The 20,765-nt window shown below is 34.6% G+C and overlaps 1 protein-coding gene across 10 annotated transcripts in view; it reads right to left on the bottom strand.

Moving 5' to 3' along the window:
- LOC114487977 (transcription factor SOX-6-like) overlaps positions 1-20,765 on the bottom strand; it is a 317,754-nt gene that overhangs the window by 63,622 nt on the left and 233,367 nt on the right. For 9 of the 10 annotated variants that reach the window (XR_003683557.2, XR_003683555.2, XM_028501028.2 and 6 more), the window contains one exon: positions 10,623-10,863. Coding sequence is in view for 8 of the 10 variants with exons in the window: in XM_028501028.2 (XP_028356829.1) it covers positions 10,623-10,863 (241 nt within the window). In the remaining 2 variants the exon portion in view is untranslated. Of the gene's footprint in view, positions 1-10,622; positions 10,864-13,368; positions 13,568-20,765 lie in introns of those variants that run through there. The other variant, XM_028501032.2, reaches the window with a different exon arrangement.

Below are 20,765 nucleotides of genomic sequence, written 5' to 3'. Positions count from 1 at the left end.
AGATACACAGATTGCCAACAAACACGTGAAAGAATGCTCAACATCACTAATCATTAGAGAAATGCAAATCAAAACTACAATGATGTATCATCTCACACCAGTCAGAATGGCCATCACTAAAAAATCTACAAAGAATAAATGCTGGAGAGGGTGTGGAGAAAAGGGAACCCTCTTGCACTGTCGGTGGGAATGTAAATTGATACAACCACTATGGAGAACAGTATGGAGGTTCCTTAAAAAACTACAACTAGAACTACCATACGACGCAGCAATCCCACTACTGGGAATATACCCTGGGAAAACCATAATTCAAAAGGAGTCATGTACCACAATGTTCATTGCATCACTATTTACAATAGCCAGGACATGGAAGCAACCTAAGTGTCCATCGGCAGATGAATGGATAAAGAAGATGTGGCACATGTATATACAATGGAATATTACTCGGGAGGGGGAAGGGTAAGCTGGGACAAAGTGAGAGAGTAGCAATGACATATATACACTACCAAATGTGAAATAGCTAATGGGAAGCAGCTGCATAGCACAGGGAGATCAGGTCTGTGCTTTTTGACCACCTAGAGGGGTGGGATAGGGAGGGTGGGAGGGAGATGCAAGAGGGAGGAGATATGGGGATATATGTATATGTATAGCTGATTCACTTTGTTATACAGCAGAAACTAACACACCATTGTAAAGCAATTATACCCCAATAAAGATGTTAAAAAAAAATCCTAACTCAGCCACTTGAGTGAACTTGAGCTTTGGGACCTTGAGCAAATCACTAAATCTTGGTGACTTGGTTTCCTCATCAATGAAATGGGGATAATCCTAGCACCTACCTTATAAGGTTATTATAAAAATTAAATGACTCAATACATATAAAATGCTTAGAACAGGAAAAAAATTTAAAAATAAATAAAATTTTTAAAAAATAGTAAAATAAAAATGATGAAGCTGGGGTCACACAAAAAAAGAAATAGCCAGAGTGTCCTCTTAATTCCTCACAAATCTGAACATTAAAAAGTACCAGAGCCCAGTCAAGGTCAGTCAAATCCATTTGTTCCTTAAGAGAGACTACACTCTATTAACAGTGAAGTCCTTTCATGGTCTAGTTTGTCTACGGAAGAGCAACTAGAGAGCAGGTTGCTCTATATGTCATACACAGTGAGCCCTCCCAGCCACTCTGTGAACTCAACAATCTCCTGTCTTCACTAGGATCTTGCCCAAGTAAAATTCCCAATTTTGAGAATTTCACCACAAAAGCCTTTAATTTCCTTCTAATATGTCAAGTAAATATATATAATGGCATAACAGGAAACTCTTTGTAGTCTAGAAATTTTTAAATAACATCTCTAGCTCACTAAGTTTTTACAGATAAAACAAGTACAGAGATTAAAAATGATTCTTTGGAGGCTATGTGCTTATAAAACTATCTATTTATCTATCTATCTATCATCTATCTATCTATCTGTATTTACATTTCCAGAAAAAGGAAAACTTGGCACAAAACTGTCACCAATTTACCACAAAGCAGCAAGTAGAAGTCTAATCTGGCATCAGATATTCCCAGTGTCTGGAGGTTGTGATTGCTCTACCTGAAGACAACACACAACCTTGAATCGATGGCTCAGTTACAATCACGGAGCCCATCCTTTCTCTCTGGGTAAGGGAGGGGTGTGAATTTTTATTTTTCTCTCTTAATTTTGAAAAATCCAAAAACTCAGATTCAGATTCATTCTTTGACCTACTGTGGCATTCCTCATGGATCCAAGAGAACAGTAGCTGAAAGGAGAGCTAAACTCTAATTTTACTGTCAATTATAGAAAGCAAAATAAATGAACTTTAATCAACTTCACATACAATATATATCAGAACATATATATCAGAATATATATCAAAATATATCAGAATATATCAAAAACAAGAAAGGCATTTTGGTAGAAGCATACCATGTACAAAAAATTAATACAACTGAAGGCCAAATATTAACTCTGAATTCAAGAGCAAAGGTTTTCTCAATTTGTTCATGGATTACTTTAGTTTAATCCTGGCTAGCCCACAGTAATGTAAAAAAACTACTAATTAACCACTAGAACTAACCAAAAAATTCCTAAATAACACTAATTTCCAAAAAATGTTCTAATTCTTTGTGTTTCAATGTAAATGAATCTCTTCTATTATACCACAGTAATCTATGCTTGACTGAGGGCACATTTCTTCCCAAAAGTTTGATGAACTGAGACTACTGTATTCTAGGTATTCTCAGTACACTGGCAGCAAAAACAAATTAGAGTTAAATTATAATCAAAGCAGAAGTTTACAAAATAATTTCAAATCATTTTATTAAATAGGTTTCCCATTTTCTAGGGTGTTAATTAAATATAAAGAAGAGAGATAGCATGCATAAGTATTCATTTCTAATTTTTACCTGAAATGTACAATTTTATTAGCAAAGGTTTGTAATTCATACTTTGGATTTGAGGATTTGGTTTACACAGAGACATACTATTGAACTCAACTTGCATCACCTAGAAAAATAATGCCTAGAGGTCACGGGACTATAGTAATACCAAAATAATACTTAAGAGGTTAAGGGTATAAAACATAAATATGTCATCACATTGAAAGCTATATTAACAAAAGGAATAATAGCTTGAAGTTGTTCTTCTTTAAAAAGGTTACATTTCTCTTGGAAAGCAAGGAAAACTTCTTATTACAGAGGACAGTTAAACAGTGGGATAATTTGCATATCAAGGTAATTAAGGCACATTCACTAGATGTGTTCAAGAAAGGTTAGATATGTTCATGGAAGGAACAAAGTAGGGTCCTTCCTGCTTAGTGCAGGTGGTTTGACTCAATAATCAAAGAGAGCCCTTACAATCTCATCTCCAAATAAACGGTGGTAGGAGGATTTGTCATGTTAAGTTGACTTTATGGGAAGTAACCCTCTTCAAATTAAAATAAGAAGGTAGATCTGGAGGAGTACAAACATAACCCCAGCTTTCTGCTCCCAAAGCAACACGCTATTATATGTATCACCATCTTATTCATGCTAATCTAGAAGGACCTTAAGATTCATATCTCATTCTAATCTTGAAAAAGTTCAAATTAGTCATGTAAATGACTGCATGCTATATAATATTTATATACATTACTTTCTATACCATATTGCTTAGAAACATTACAGAAATGTGCAGATTTCATTATTCCAGTTATGATATTTCATTAGAGTGATGTATCCAAATCATCACTGAGGAAGGAATTCTGTACAAGAAAGTGTACATTAATTAGAACCACCTATAGATTGAAACTTGCTTGTGAAGTTCTGCTTTAGTTAGAAAATTATTGGTGTCCTGAGATCAGCTTCCTATGATTAATACTGACCAATTTTAACGAGAAGCTTATTCAAAAAAAAAAAAATCTTCTACTACATTCAAATGCCATTTAAATCCATCAAGAAAAGAAAAGCTGAATAGAATAGGCCTGCTCAATCAAGCTGTTATGTTAGACGAGATCATACCAGATTTTCTGAGTAACCAATCTTATTTTAAATAATTATCTAAAAGTGACTTTTCCTACGTGTCTGGAAATGCTATAGAGCCCAAGCTACACTTTTGTCATGAAAGAATATTTGCAAATGGATAGGAAAAATCAAACCATAGCAGCCCTGGCATCACTATGAGGTGTACACTAACAGCATATTGGTGAAAGAATGAAAACAAAATATTTATGAGATATAAAGGTATCACATAAAAATAAAGCAAACTAGAGGAATATTGGCTGAATCCCAGAAAAGATAATCCTTATGAACATGAAGGAATGCTGTAAATTGTAAGTGAATCATGGTGATGAAGTTCATTAAGAGATTCATATTACAGTCAGAGTTCTGCAAACCCCAGTCACTGGATCTTATACAGCCCGAAAGATTAAAATAAAAATAAACATGACATATCCTATCTCCTTGAAAACATTCTGTACACACAAGTTTATTACACTGAAAAAAAAAAAAAGATACTGGGGTCTGATTTTCCTTGAACTGTCAAAATGCAAAAGAAATGCAAAAAGTCTTTGCACAGATGTAACAAAGTACTGGATTTTTATATTTTGGCAGGTGCTCAATATGCAGACCACACGTAATGACTAATCACACGTTAATGACTGGAGTGTGTTAATCAGCATGCATACCTGATTCCTTCTTGCCCGGGGGAGAAAAAGCCAACTATTCTGGAGCATGTCAATGTTTCTACTTTTTATAAAGATTTTGATAATAGCTATGTAAGTAAGAAATCTTTTCCAAAAAGTATATTTAGAAAGATGTATTATATCAATAAAAATGATAAAATAATTCAAATTTCCATAACACTGAGATATTTCCAAGTAGCATGCCAATAATCATTTTGTTTAAATAAGCCAGGTTTAGGAAAGTTTTTTTTTAATATACATTTTTTAAGAGCAGGAATGAAACAGTGCACATAGCAAGGTGTGCATATATAAAGGTGGTCTATGTGTTAACACTAGACAGCATTAGTTGTCTATTTCACTACCTACACCATGCCATAAACATGGTTTTATTTTTTGGTCCAAACTGTAAGTAAATTTCTGTCATTAAGTTTCTGAGATGGGTTTAAAAACGGACAATACTGTATGCTAATATAGTTTCAAAGTTATAGAAAATGGGAAATCTCCCACAGGGCTTCCTGGAGAATGTTGTTTCATGACTCAGGGGCAAGGATGAACATTTTCACTTATTACCAGAAGTCTAGGTTTGAATTTTACTTAAAGTGAATGAATATCCAAAATCCTAAAATGAGAGTAGTAGTAACTAAATTTCTCAAGAAGTCTAAACTTCCCTAGTGTATGGATTTTTTTCCCCCAGTGCTTCATAGACCCAATCAGGTACCAAAAAGATGAACATAAACCCTGAAAATAGTTTGGACCAGGTGAACCAGTGGGTTTCACTACACTTTCTAAAGTAAAAGTGAGGAAAATAATAAAAATAAAAAATAAATAAATTTTATTTAAGTGCTACCTACTACCTTAAATTACTAAATCTTACCAAAAACTGGCAACAATTCAAGTTTTTTAAATCTTTTAAAAGGTAACAAAATTAGAAAACTTCTAAAAGTCTGTCACAACATAAAGCATGGTTGGGAAGGATTAAATCCTCACTCAAAGTTCCTGGACTATGTTATCATGTAATGGCAACAGCTTCATTCCCAGGAATGGTACAAAGTCCACACTAGAATTTTTATGACTCAAAGCGAACTACAAAGAACACTTCAGAGTTGATTAGCGACTTCATTGAACTGAAAGCAAGAAAGGCAGAGAGGAGAAATTGTTTGCAAGCAAGAAAGTATTGTTCCCAACAGTTATTTACTAAATATCTCAACAAGCCTATTATTTTTTTTTAATTACAACAAACGACTTTCTTGGCATCTTTTATTTATAGTGGAATATTATTTTTTAAACTTTTCTAGAAGATAAAACTTGAGGGAATTTAAGTAGGTCTCTAAAATAAGGAGTTCTGATATTCTGGGCCTGAGGGTCCAGTATGATTATTTCTACCTAATTAGACTAGTAGTTAAAAGCCAAATGCATATAACCCCATTTTGGCTTAAAATATATATCAGTATGAGAATGCATGTAAGTGCACAGGTGCACTTGCATGCAAGAGGTCCCACTCAGAATCCTGTCACTTTGGGGATCTTGTAAGAGATACTGTTGGTGTCTAGCCCACATTCCCATAACCTACCCTGGAAGTCACCTGTAAATATCTCCCTATTAGGCAAAAAGCTTCTGTCCTCACACGGGACCATTCTTGGTCCAGGAGCAAGCCTTCCCCTTCCCCATGCCCTGGTCTCATCGACTTCACTTCCTGTATGTATGTATGTATTTATTTACTTATTTATTTATTTATGGCTGTGTTGGGTCTTCGTTTCTGTGCGAGGGCTTTCTCTAGTTGCGGCGAGCGGGGGCCACTCCTCATCGCGGTGCGCGGGCCTCTCACTATCGCGGCCTCTCTTGTTGCGGAGCACAGGCTCCAGACGCGCAGGCTCAGTAATTGTGGCTCACGGGCCCAGTTGCTCCGCGGCATGTGGGATCTTCCCAGATCAGGGCTCGAACCCGTGTCCCCCCCATCGGCGGCCAGACTCTCAACCACTGCGCCACCAGGGAAGCCCCCTGTTCATTCTTGACTAAATTTCTGCCCACATGTATATTACATAACATATTCTCCTCACCCTCTGTGTGAATCTTGTCTTCTTCAGACTCTATGGGAACTCTTCAAAGAATAAACTCCCCAACTGTCCACTCTTCCACTTACCATCAAACTCTCACCTGCACTACTGCAACAGTTTTCCTAATAGGTGCCCTTGTTTGTGGTGTTATCTCTTGCAATCCATTATGTACACAGTGGCTAATACGATCTTTTAAAAACATAAATCAAATCATGGTAGTCTCTTGCTTAAAATCTTCCAATGGCTTCCTCTTTCACTTGAAGTAAAGTCGAAACATCTCACTGTAGCCTATGATACCCCATTGTATCTGTCATCTGCCTGCCTCCTAGATTTCATCTCATACCATTCTCTCCCTCACCCATTCCACTGCAGACACTCCATTGTTTCCTATTGCTCAAACACACCAACCAAGAGGTTTCTGCACTTACTATATATTCTAGCTGGGTGTCTTCCCCCAAATTTTTGCATAGTTGTCTCCCTTTCATTATTCAAATCTCAACTCAAATGTCACCTCTTCAAAAAGACCTTCCCTGTCTTGTTTAAAGTAGTCATTCTCAATCACATTTTCTTATTTAATTTTCTTTATTGCACTTACCATTGTCTAAAATTGTCTCAATCTGTGAGGGGATCATACCTGTCTTATTCACAAGAAAGTCCCTGTGCTTAGAACTTAGTAGGTGCTACACACTCAAGTAATCATTAGCAGATAATCATTACACACAATATTATATGCTAGCCACTATTACTACAAAATGTTCTTCATGCTTGTTTACATTAAAAAGAATGATGATACACTATACATTTTTTGATGAAAAAATTATGTGAATTTATTCCTCTCTAATGAATCAGTTCTAATGGGAGCAAAAATATATTTCAAATAGTATCAAAATTCTTCTACAAAAAAGGTGCTGGTACACTGGTGCCATAATGAAAATAGTAGTGGTTGTACATAGCAAACAAGGACAGTGAATTCTTATTTACACTAACTTTTCAGCCTTCAAATGGATCTTACAAATTAACATAGCACACTAAATTTAAAATCGAACATTTTGGTGTCCATAATATAAGTAATGGTAATTAAAATCTGAGTCTAAAATTTTTTTATCTTCAATTGATCTTGGAATGCTGATCTCTAAAATTTCTGTTCTCTAAGTTTCTATTCTCCTTCGCTTATTCCACAATGAATTTTTTCACTAATTTGAAACTGTATAGTCTCATATTTTGTTGGAGTGCAACATCAAAATAATTAATCTGAATTTTAACATCTAAAGATTTTTTTTCTAATCCAGAGGTAGGGATTAGCAGAACTTCTCTGCTTTGTCTTTACCCTGTCTTACAGAAAAGCTCCTCTGTGGTGTTGATATTTCAAAGTAAAACCCTTCCTGAACCCAGTATACAAGAAACTTTTAGTGCCTGTTTCTAACTGTTCATGAGTGAGGGCCATCACAGAAAGCAAATTACAATGGAAACTGAGTTAAGCGCTGATAAAATCTCTGTTGTTGTTTTTTGACTTTCTTTTAAATTTTATTTCTCTATGCTGATTTTATGAGGTTCAATTACAGTGCGTAACAAATAGGATCCACTGAAGAGAACTACAAGTTTCACTTAACCTCATAACAGTTCTTCCGGATTTAATATTTACTTGAATGTAGAATGAGGCAAAGTGTTTACTAAGTTTTACTCTCGTCACAATCACCCCACTGCAACACATACACTCGATATATGTAGGTTTGCAAGGCTGTCCAGAAACCTAAAATCCTTCTATTGTTTTCCTTTGCTGTAAAGAAAAATTGGTTGGTGATATGACACTTGCAGTATAAGTCATTACAGGTCTGATGTTACACTTGTTACACATTATTGAATCTATCAAATGAAAAGGGAACTTCCAAATGCAGCTGCTATTTCCCAATTGTTAAATCCTTTTATTATACCATATAAGTACACAGCTGGGAAATACTATAGAATGGGAGCTAAAACAAAATATTTTGGCTTCCGGACATTCAGAATACACAAAGGCCCCAGTGCAAGGTAATGTTTGATATCAGAAGAGAATGAAAGTTTGAAAACATTTCCAGCAAGTATGATTTCTTTATATTAATATAACGTATTTGTAAATTTAAACTATTTTATACTACCATAAATCCCACTTGTAAATTTGGTAAGCAAATTATTAATATCTATTTTCTGACAAAATTTTAGATCATAAAACTTTGAGAATAACTCACCGAAAAATTTTGCACTTGCCAATATACAAACTAAATTATACTAAGAAAAATAAGTAAAGAGTGCTCTAAAGAAGTAGAATTCGAACTGTATTATTTCTGCCTCAACCTGTATTTTCCAGTGTAGTTATTCCGATTTGTCCAATGAGTATATTTGGCATAAAAGCTAAAATATATCTTGAACCTAACCCTTCACTCTAGCCCATCTGCCTCCACACTAATCCAAGCCACCATCATCTCTTACCTGGATTTCTGAAATAGCTTCCCAGCAGGTCTTCCTCCTTTCACTCAATCTTCCCCCCATCTATTCATAATACAGTCAGAACTATCTTTCTGAAATGTTCTTAAACCCTTCGATGGCTTTCCATTGCACTTAGTATCAAATCTCACTTCCATAATGTTACCTACAAGGTCCTGTTGGATAACTAGCTCCTACCAATCTCTCCAACCATATCTGATGCTATATCGCACCCTCACTCATTACACTTCAGCTACAAGGACTATCTTTCATTTTCTGAAACTCAGCTATATTTTTCTCACCTCAAATATTTCATACGTGATGTTCCCTCTGCTATATTTACTCTTTCTTCTGTTTTTTGCCTGGCTAGTTCTTATCATCCTTAGGTCAAAGAAGGCATTCCTATCCATCCATTCTAAATGAGGTTTATTTCATTATGTTCTCACATGGCATTATGTTCTTTTTCTTCTTAACACATATCCAATTTTAATTATATTTTTGTGTGTGTATATTTATTTCTGTTCCCTCTCCTAGATATAAGCTCCATGAAGGCATAATCATGCATGTTTTGTTTACTAGACAGCGAGTACCCAGCAGAATGCTGGGCCCAGAGGAGGTACACCATAATGGTTTGTTGAAATAAAGATAAAACATAGCCCTATTATCCTGCCAAAAAGCCAGTGAGAGTGACTGAATATCTATTTCATCCATGCTATACTGGAGTTATAAAATGAACCGCTTAAGTTCAATCAAAAAAACAGACTTTTAGCCTTGCTTTATTATACCTTCTCTCTTCCCCCTATGCAAGGAAAACAAATCTTCCAGGGGATCTAACTGCATAATGATGATCCCCTTTCAACCTAAAGTTAGTCTAGAACAGTCTAGTCTCGTCCAATCCCCTATTTCTCAGCTACTGCTTCAGAGTACTAATTGTGCCTGCAGAATCATCTGAAAAAGAAAAATGTCTGCCTCCATAAATTATAAAATTAAGTCTTTGAATTGGTTCTGAAACATTAATCATAGAGCAAGAATTTTAAAATGTTATTAGAGTAAAGGCATTTTTAAATATTACCTCATTTTTTATTAAGGAATAAAACTTATCCCCATTTCCCACTTAAAATATTTTTCATTAATTTAGCCAAAAGTTAAGACATGTAAAACAGGGTTTAAAATTCCTAATCTAATAAAATATGTTAAGATTTTGGTCAGTTTTAAATGTTAAAAAATTTAATATTTTTGCTTTAAACTAGATAAGTAATGTCACTTATTATGGTGTCTGTTTTTATGGTTACAGGTAGAATTTAACATGGGAAAGCTGGTTAATACACTGCATGTATTGGGCATTGTTTTTTCTACTTTTAGGGCAAACTCCTGCAGTTTGATTGAATGATACTCAGGAGCTTTGCATGTCCTTTTGAAATTAATATATAGGCACATAAGTGAGAAAAGCTTTATTATAAATCAAGAATGACTGTTAAAAATGATAAATACCTGCATTTCCTCACTGAAGATGTATTCACTATATGACCTCATTCACATAGATATGTTTGCTTATTATAATTTTTCAATATTAATACATAGCCACACTTTATTGGATCATACTACCTATTTTGTGGTATTATCAAGGTCACCACCTTAAATACAGAGAATCAGAGAATAAGATAACCAAATCTCCCCCGAAATTAAATTAAATATCTTTTGGCAAGTCAACCTAATAATGGACAAAAACAAAACCACAAACCATTTTCCAATTTTTCCCACTAACTAGTATTAATATATTAATAATATACAATGTGGTCGTTTTCAGCGCCTGAACACAAATAGCTCTAATGATACAGATTTTGAGCTTTCTCTAAAACACTTATTTGTAATAAGCCCATAATAACAGACATACTTGGTGACAGTGGCCAGATTTTAAAAGCTCACCATTCTTTGCTGAGACGACAGAACACTGTCCCAGTCAGCATCCTGTTGAATGGTATTGACAAGTGTTGGTAGCTCCTCAGAGTGAGGTTTGTTGTGCATTATGGGGTGCAGAGGCAGATGGGAGGCCACATGTTGTTCACTGCCCTCTTCCTTTTCCCTTGAGGTCAAATCTTGGGTCATTGCTTCCTCTCCATCAGCTGCACAGGCAAATGGAGAGGTGGCTTGCTTGGAAGACATTCTTCTGCAGAATAAGGAAACAGCATGGATTTTTAAAAGGGCTGTCAATGACAAAAGAATAAACCATCCCTTACATGTGACTAATTCAGGAAAAAAAGGAAAGTTCTCTAACTTCAGAAATGTTTATGATCTACTCTAAACCACTGAAAAAGAATTCTTAGCTTATCTGTTCCACTTTCCCTCTTTGCTTTTAATTCAAGCAAACTTCTTCCCAGTAATTGCTGCACATTTTCTTTCTTACCAATCCACAAATGAAATTTTTATGGAATAAGTTTTCATAATGTATAGTATATGTATGTGTGTATTTTTCCTCCCAGTTCTCCCAACTAGATTATTGAGAGTAATTCAGTTGATGGCTAGCAATGAAAAACAATGAATGAATGAACAGCAAATGAGCCAGTTTGGAGGATGAGTTGAAATTACAAATACCCAAATTTCTCCTATGCTTTATGTAATATAATCAGGAGAGTAAGCAATCTATGATGAAAATCCTAAACAAACTTGGTCCTGACTTCTTAGTTTATACCTTGTATTATGAGTACTAGGCCTAACACTGATTAGTGTCAATCTGATCTTTTTCTAAAGACCTTCAAGCTGTGTCAATTGCTACAAGTAAACTTTTAAGTGACATACTGATTGAGTAGCTGATAATGCTAGATTAGTTTTAAGGCAATTTTGTGACATTTTAATTGAGTATATGAAATAACTACGCCTCTATTTTATACTAGAAAGTACATATAAGATTCAAAGCATTTACTATGAAGAGTAAAATGCCTACTATTCATAATATTCTTAAAACTCCAAAAACAATTACTGCACATTCTTCTATGTATCCACAAGCAAACATCAACTACACTCAGCACAGTGAAGACAAGGTCTTCATTCTGTGCTTTCATATATAATCAGAAAATCATGATTATTAGACAGAATTTCAAAACTTTTAGAATATCACTTTATCGAGATGATTTTCTTAGAAAAATGTTTAGAAATAAAATCACCAGAAGTTTATAACTTAAAAGAAGAGGCTAATGAGTACATTTTCTAAAACTTTACATTGTTTTTGGTTTATAGTACAGTTAGCTCTAAAATTGCTGTGTAACGAAAGGAATAAAATCTCCACCTTAATTGCTCTTTAACATTAATTGATTTCATACTATTTTTAAAAAATGCACAAATCAGTTAACATAGGAAACCACATGAGCATTTTTCAAATTAGCAAATCATTAACTTGCTAGTACTGTTTCTACAGACAAATAAATACTGATTAAAGGGTCTAGAAATCAGAGATTAACAGTTAAATTTACAAATCTGTCACATGCTTTCATGAATATTGCAGTGAAGGAAATATCAAGTGCAAAGAAAAATAATTAAGTTAATTCCAATTTAAACAGTAGTTTTTATGTAGCAGCCCATGTTTCACATAGGATTTAACAGCTAATGCTAAATTTCTCACAATTAATGAGGGGGCTCAGATTTAGTATCCTACAGTGAAAAAAATTAATGTAAGATCAGCTAATCTAATTATGCACAGTTCTAAATAAAAGTATTACGGGCTTTTGAAGTGCTTTGAAACACATTAAAATGCTGATACCTACTTATAATAATCATTCTACAAATAATAAAAATTTAATCTACTAGACTTGATACTAGAAAATAATATGGAGGAAAAAAGTACAGAAGTATATCTATGTTTTCTTTGAGGAGAAAGAAAAATGTTCTAATGATTACTTTATCAAAGAATTAGATAAGTATATCCTTGACTAGTTTCTATCAATAATGACAAATGGAGAACTGCATATAAACTTACAGAAAATGATACCAAATGATGTTTCTTATAATACAGGAATCATCTAGAACTTACTTCATTAGCCTCATAAATACTATAGTAAAACCAGGCAAATTATAACTCTTCTGCAAATTTATCAAGAGCTTGCCATTAACAACAAGAGTGTTTTCATAGTTCAGATAATAACAGTACCAATAATGTAATCATTCACATTAAAGACAAAAGAATGAATTTACTGCTGCTTTTTAAAACAGCTAAATACAATTGAAAGTCATAATCCAAAACTCAGAGTGACTTTAGTTCCCCAACAAACGTCCTCTTATTGTAAAGTGACTTGGCTCCTTCCAATAGCAATATCTGTGATTGTTGGTTTAGTATAAATTAATCACAACACAAAACCCAAAATGAAAAGTCTCTTAAGAATAATTTCAACTATAAACTGCACCAATGAACAACAGTGCACAATCCTAATTAAACACAACCATGCAGCTGTAAAAATAGACTAAAGCTGTCCAAAGCTATGGGTTGAGTTTAAAGACTGGTTTGTTAGAGTGTTTTCTTAAGGAAGGCTGGGCCCTCTGTCTTAATCAGCCAATAAATTACTTCCTGCAATTACATTAAATAGAAAATTATTTTCAAATGGGTAGTGTTAATTGAAAATCAAAATTCAGAGGGAAGTTTAGAAATTACACGCTGAATACAATTAGTGAGGAAAGGCTTCACCTCTACTTCATCAACAGTCTTCTGGTGATTCCTCCAGTGACCATTCAGGAAAGCTACCAATTTATAACATCACACACTTCATCTTTTATTTTGCACCTACAAATACAAATGTGTATCAAGGTTGCAAATAAAAGATAGGCTGCCAAAAAAAAAAGCAATATTAAATCTGACTGTTCATCCTCAGTTCACATCATCATTAAGGGACAAGAAGAGGGGAAAGGTAAGACAATAATACTTAAAAACCAAGGAAGGCATACTCAACTTCAAAATCCCTCCCTTTAGCAAAGGAATTAACATTTTTTCATTCCAAGAATACTTTTCCATATCATATTTTATTTAATTTGTGTTTCCTTTAGTTCTCAATATGTTGTTAGCAGAAAAAAAGGTGATTCTTTTTCTTTTAGCTAGGTATTGCCCCCCTGTAGACATTTCCTTTTGATAAAATTGTTGGGCTTCTTTCAGGTTTGTTTTTTATTGATGGTTTTGTTGTAGTTTTTTGTTTCGGATGGTGATTTTGTCGCATTTTTAAAGGGAAAATGTGCACAAATTCTTTTTAATGCAGTTTTAAATGTCTTGGGTTTACTGATGATTAGATTCAATTTACTGATTATTTTTTGCACAATTATTTGTTATAGAATCCTTCAATTTACTGATTATATCCTCATTCATTTCACTTCTTTACTTTAGCTTTCCATTTTACTAGACCAACTCAACTGTATTCTAGAAGTTGGAAAGATACTTGACTTTTGGTAATACCTTTACTATAGTCACTGCACCATGGCTACTCTCCTATAGAAACTCATAAATCAAATATACACTTGCTTTAATGATTTAAAATGTCACATGGGATGCTTACTTTTATTTTTAATCCTCATGTTAGTAATTTTTCATTACAAAAACTTTCACTCCCAGTGTATTAGAACAGTATCTTACTTTAGCTGCTGCCATATACAACTAATAAGCAAAAGAATTAAAATCCTTGTGAAAACGGTCAATTTCTATGTGACTTAACTTTGTTTTATTTTTGCACTATTATAACTTAAAAATCATTCAAATGAATTGTTTTTTTAATTTGTATTAAAAAAAATATCTCCCTAGTTATACCCCTTGAAAACAGGGGTTTATAATGGAAGTGCTGACACAACCCTAACTAAAGCAGCGCAAATGTTGCTGCTATAATACACAAAATCAAGTTCTATTATTCTAAACTATCCTCGCTCATGGGATTTTTCTTTACTGTGCTCCCAGCCAAACTGCTGAAGCATGAAAAATTTAAATGCAATCAAATGCGCCCAATTCTACTTTACTAGAACAAGTGTCTACAGTGGTACAATCTTAAAAGGAGATGCAACAGATTTGTTTGGTGTTTTTTTTAACTGTTTATTTATAATACAGTGCATTGGAGATAAAATAAAAGAGGAAATTACACTCACATGGTACCAGTGTATTGACTACACAGAGTACATTATAATCAGAGAGAAAAACTACATTGTCAACTTATCACATTGGTTAAACAAGATGGTTTTCTGGGGCATAGCTATTATCAAGTAAAACCTCCAAAGAGAATAACATATCTTTGGACACATAAAACTAAATTCCCATCATGTGTTCCTGAGTTTGAAATGTCTCTGCCCAGCAGATCAAGTGAATTCCCAGGATGCCAACCGTTGGGAAGAACTTCAGGGCTTAGGACTTTTGAAAACGAGATTGTAGGAGATAAAGTCTCCAGTAAGTGATAAAGTTTTCTAGGAAGCCAGTAGTAGTATCTCTAGGAAGATTATAATTATTTTACTCCAAAACCCCAGTATAAAAGCTGAATGTTTAGACCATTACCAACCTACTCAGACAGTAAATTTCCTTTATGTTCTTTAACAAGAAATCAAGATTAGCTGGTCCAAGACTTGATAAAATGATGAGGACTGGATATCTACACATTAAGTCCTCTATCTCAGAAAAACCTTATTTTCTAGAACTTTAAATCCTTCTTATTTGATGGTGCTATTTAAAAAAGAAAAAACAGTTATTTTTTATGTCTAAAAGTTAGGATTTTTTAAAACAACTTTCTCATAAGGCATGGTCACTTGAAATTACTTTTTTTTTTCTTTACCATTGCTTGGAAGGAATTCACCTCAAAACTATCATTTGGGACTGACATGATTATCCAAAGGAGCCACTGAATTTATTACAACAATATTTTTAACCTGTTTTTTTAAAATGTTTTCATTACTTCTGAGATTATTATCAAATGGCATTCACTTTTTAGGTGTGCTACATTTACTCAAAAGAAGCCCTGTTTTTACCATAAAGCAACATTTTAATAGTTGGTTTACTTAAAGAAAAAATTAAAATTTCAGGCCAACATTCACATTTCTTTTTGCAACTCAGCCCCAGGCTACCAAGGTAGACTTACTTCAGTCAGGTAGTTCATTGTTAATTTAATGCTGCAATTGATCTGATACTGAGAAATAAACAAATAATTTTCCAAAAATATAACACAGTGCCTCTCATTTTAAGGAGCATGAGTAACAGATATGTTCAGCTGCCAAAATGCACAATACCCAGGTACCCTTACAAAGGATGCCAGGCCAACCAGCCTAGGGTAAAGAATGATTTTAAAACCCTCTTCCTGTACCTCTAATTCCCACGTTTTAGTATTGGGGGGAGGGTGCACAGGCCGGGGGAGGGACCCTTATTTCAGAGATTAAAATGAAGATAACCCTTTTAAAACTTTTCCCGCTTCATTCAGGTAAAGCCTGAGGGTTGTTATTGATTCTTTTTTTTTTTTTTTTTTTTTTTGGGGGGTACGCAGGCCCTCTCACTGTTGTGGCCTCTCCCGTTGCGGAGCACAGGCTCCGGACGCGCAGGCTCAGCGGCCATGGCTCACGGCCACGGGCCCAGCCGCTCCGCGGCATGTGGGATCTTCCCGGACCGGGGCACGAACCCGTGTCTCCTGCATTGGCAGGCGGACTCTCAACCACTGCGCCACCCGGGAAGCCCTGTTATTGATTCTTGTACTGTTTTATCCAAGCGCTACCGCCTGTCCCTCACTCCACCTCCAATCTTCCCTAGGCTTCTGCCAGGTTTTTCTCTCTCTTCCATCTCTTTAATAAGCAAATGAGAAAATTCCATGAAAAAGAAGCTTATAAACGTTCAGAGTTACCTTGGAGAGTTATAAACCTATCTTTTAAAGTCTGTAGTGGCTCTTTCAGAGTATATATGGTAACATATACAGACAATATCTGTTAGAAGAGAACTCATTGATTTGAGTTAGTTGTCAAATCAGTAGTGATGAGGCAAATGAAATACGCTGAAGCCCTTGAAGTATGTCTAAGAAAGGGCTTAAATTAATGGATTTTGACTTATTTAAGGCTTCTAACTTTTCACATCAAAGCTCCAAAACTGTATTCAAAGGCCTTCTGAGGTTCTTACAAAACAGAGACTACCTGGAACAGATTCTTCTCAAGTCATCAAAGTTTGTGTTTCTAGAGTTTATATTTAGCTGACAATATTGCTGTCACTTTATATAGCTTAAGACTGTTCTTTGGACTAGAGCTCATATGTCTTGGAATGCTTTGACTCATGAATTGTTTCTCCTGATAATGTTACATCACGTAACCATCTCTGTCTAATTGGTTAGTATCTGCTGGAGGAGGCAGGCAACCAGCCTAATGACTGGCCTGCCTGACTGACTGCCTATGGAAAACCTATAATTATTACATGTGTCTCTGAGTATCCAGTTTCTTCCTGGGATCAAAACAACTTGCCTTCATGTAACCTCTATCTATACTTTTTGCTTGATAGAAGCAATATTGAATTTTTCTCAAAGCTTATCTACCAGTAACTTGTTGAGATCTTTGCTTTGGAAAACCAGGCCCAGAATATATAGATAAAACCAGTCACCTAACAATAAGAGCAAAACCAAACAATGGCTACTATAAATACACACTAACTAAGAGGATTTTAATCAGCACAATGACTTTATAACTCAAATGAAAGACTTCTATGTGGCTTGAGTGAAAGAAAGCTGTCTAAAATAATAGCAGAATGAATTTATTGATATACATTCACTTTGAATCTCCTCTTCACATGAAATGAGAACCATAATTATTAAAGTGAATACCAAACATGTCTTTGTCAGCTTAAAACCAATCTATAAATATGGAAGCCCAATATGGATATCTTATCCAATTATCAATAAATATTATAAACCAAAACAATAACTTCTCAGAGAGAAAGGGTAGGTAGGAAGCTGTCACTATACTTTTCCATTCTCACCTCTATTTTCACTTTTTAATATTGCCAGAAAAAAGAGAAAAATGAACATTTATACTATATGAAGAGTTTCAAAAAATGAAAGCTCACACATAGTGCCAGTGAGCAAAATTATATAAAGAAGCTAATCTCTGAGGTTCTCCTTTAGCTAAATAAAGCAAGCCAGAAATTTCTCTCTTTCACGTAATGAAATAAGGTATAAATTTCAGGTTCTTATCAAATAAGAGGAGGAGGACCAGGAAGAAGAGGAATGGGGAGGGGAACAGGAGAGGGTGGGGAAGGAGAGGAGAAGGGGGAGGGACAAAGGGGAAAGGGAAGAGAGAAACAACCGTGGCTTTGCAGTTCATTTTCAGTTTGTCTACTTAATGAAAACCTCATTGTACAACCCTGAAAACCATTTCCAGCAGGCAAAATATTTCTGATTCAGCAGAGGTTACACAAGCATCAAAGCAGTTAAAATAGGTGCCAAGCCACATTGCCAGGAGCTCTCAGTACTGTGAGTTAGTGTTACCTGACGACAGCTTAGTGAATATAAAATTACTTGTTTCTCCAAATGAAGACAATCAAATTGCCACCTTCCATTGTAATAATGCACAACTAGTGATCAGCAAAGTGCAAACATAATTACCATGAAGAAAACAAAAAATCAAATCTAAATCTCTCTACAGAGTAAACACATCTATCTGGCTTCCCCCAAAAAGGAGTGCATTTCAGTGCTGAATGCTGTGATGCAATCTTTGTTATTTAACAAGACTTATTAGTCTTACAGTAAATTAAAATGGAAAACAACAAGAAAGACCAATAAACAAAAAGTGAATACAAATACCAATAAGAGTACTACAACTTTCCAGACAGAGTATAAGACCTACAAATTGTATCACTGCCATTTGACCTGATAATGTTAAGTGTGTGTCAGCAGCACCACCATTATAAAAACTACGCTTTCAGAGACTTCTTTCTAGCCTAGAAACCTTTCAGCAGGTCGAAAAAGACAGCTATTATCCAAGCTCAAAAGCTTTTGTCTTAACTTTTCCTTAAAAGAAAAAAGTTATGCCTTATTGTCTTCTAAAGTGACCTGTATTTTTGAGGTTGAAAATTCACCTCACAAAATTGATTTATTATCTCTATCCAAGTTTAGAAAAATAACCGAGCATAGGGTACAGGTCCACAACTTTTATTACTGAGACACTCAGCATCTGGAATTCCTATCCAAATGTGGTGGCCAGGTTGGGCCACTATGAAAGTGATTTCAGTAACCCATAGCCGGGTTAGTATTAAAGCCCTGAAAATTTGACATGTTTTTTCCCATACCCTGAAGATTTCTAAGTAATCTATATAAATATAGATGTTGCTCCAATCAAACTGATTTCTTAAAAGCTCTCTTACTAAAGTGATTTTATATCTATCTAACTCAAAATTTAAAACACTCAGATTTACATCATTCCTTCCAATATGGCAAAAACTATCTTTCCCATTTCAAAACACTCCTAACATAGGGGTTTTCTTCTTTAACCAATAATGTCTTCCTTTTCATTAAAATATGCTCAACATTGCTAATTATTAGAAAAATGCATATCAAAACTACAACGAGGTATCACCTCACACTGGTCAGAATGGTCATCATCAAAACGTCTACAAATAATAAATGCTGGAGAGGGTGTAGAGAAAAGGGAACCCTCCTACACTGTTGATAGAAATGTAAATTGGTGCAGCCACTATGGAGAACAGGATGAAGGTTCCTTAAAAAAGTAAAAATAGAGCTACCATATGATGCAGCAATCCCACTCCTGGGTATATACCCAGAAAAGACAAAGACTCTAATTCAAAAAGATACAGGCACCCCAATGTTCACTGCAGCACTATTTATAATAGCCAAGACATGAAAGCAACCTAAATGTCCATCAACAGATGAATGGCTAAAGAAGATGTGGTACATATACACAATGGAATATTACTCAGCCATAAAAGAGAATGAAATAATGCCATTTGCAGCAACATGGACAGACTTGGAGATTATCATACTAAGTGAAGTAAGTCAAACAGAGAAAGACAAATATCATATAATATCACTTATATGTCAAATCTTAAAAAATGATACAAATGAATTTATTTACAAAGCAGAAATATATATTTCAATAAAAAAATTTAAAAAATAATGTCCCCCTTTTTATCAGAAAAGTATATCTTACAGATAATGCCTGATATTCCATTTTTACCTGATATCTCTATTCTAAATAATTTCATTTATAATCCTCAAACTCAAAAATGGACCAGTTGAAGGAGAAGGGGCAGCACAGCAAAGAGTGAAAATGCAATGAATTAGGGACCATCAACAACATAAGATTACTTGAGCTTGAATCTCAGCATTTAAATTCAGACATTTGCAATCAGATAGATCATTCCTTTGAAGGATGCTTTCATCCTTTATAAACCTGAAATGGCCAGTCAATCTTACATTGCATTCCTATTCCACCATTCCTCCATTTTATTAGGAAAGAGTGGAGGAAAGGGTGAGATGAAGGTACTGGGTTGACTTTGTGGCAAAATCAAAAGCAGAATAAGGAGAGGAGAAATAGGAGAAAGGGAAAGTCGAAAGTCTAGTGCAAGTTTTAGTGTGATTTGAAATAAATTTCATATCATTAAGAGAAGTCTGCATGTGAGGAATAAGATAGTTTTAAAGGAAAGATCTTTTTCCTTCACCTTGCCAAAAAAGTTTTTTCCCCGAAGGACCTTACTTATAAGCTTAACATAATAAAAACCTCTCTACAAAGGGGGGCAGTGGCAATCAATATTTTTTTAACTTCAATGAGGAGTAATTTAATATATTCCTAAAATAATGATCCTACACAATATTCCTTAAATATAGTAATAATAAAAAGTGTCCACAAAAAGAGAAAAGGAAACCTATTGTCAGAAAATGTCTTCCAGACCCAGGGAGATAAAAGCTTGCGTAAATATTATCAAAAGCTTATGGCACAATAAATGAAATTAAAAATTCTCTAGATGGGATCAATAGCAGAATAACTGAGGCAGAAGAACGGATAAGTGACCTGGAAGATAAAATAGTGGAAATACTACTGCAGAGCAGAATAAAGAAAAAAGAATGAAAAGAATTGAGAACAGTC

The sequence above is a fragment of the Physeter macrocephalus genome, chromosome 16 (assembly GCF_002837175.3).
Source record: "Physeter macrocephalus isolate SW-GA chromosome 16, ASM283717v5, whole genome shotgun sequence".
Classification (NCBI taxonomy): domain Eukaryota; kingdom Metazoa; phylum Chordata; class Mammalia; order Artiodactyla; family Physeteridae; genus Physeter; species Physeter macrocephalus.
The sequence above is the reverse complement of the archived record's forward strand: the minus strand, read 5'-3'. Positions and strand labels throughout refer to the sequence as shown.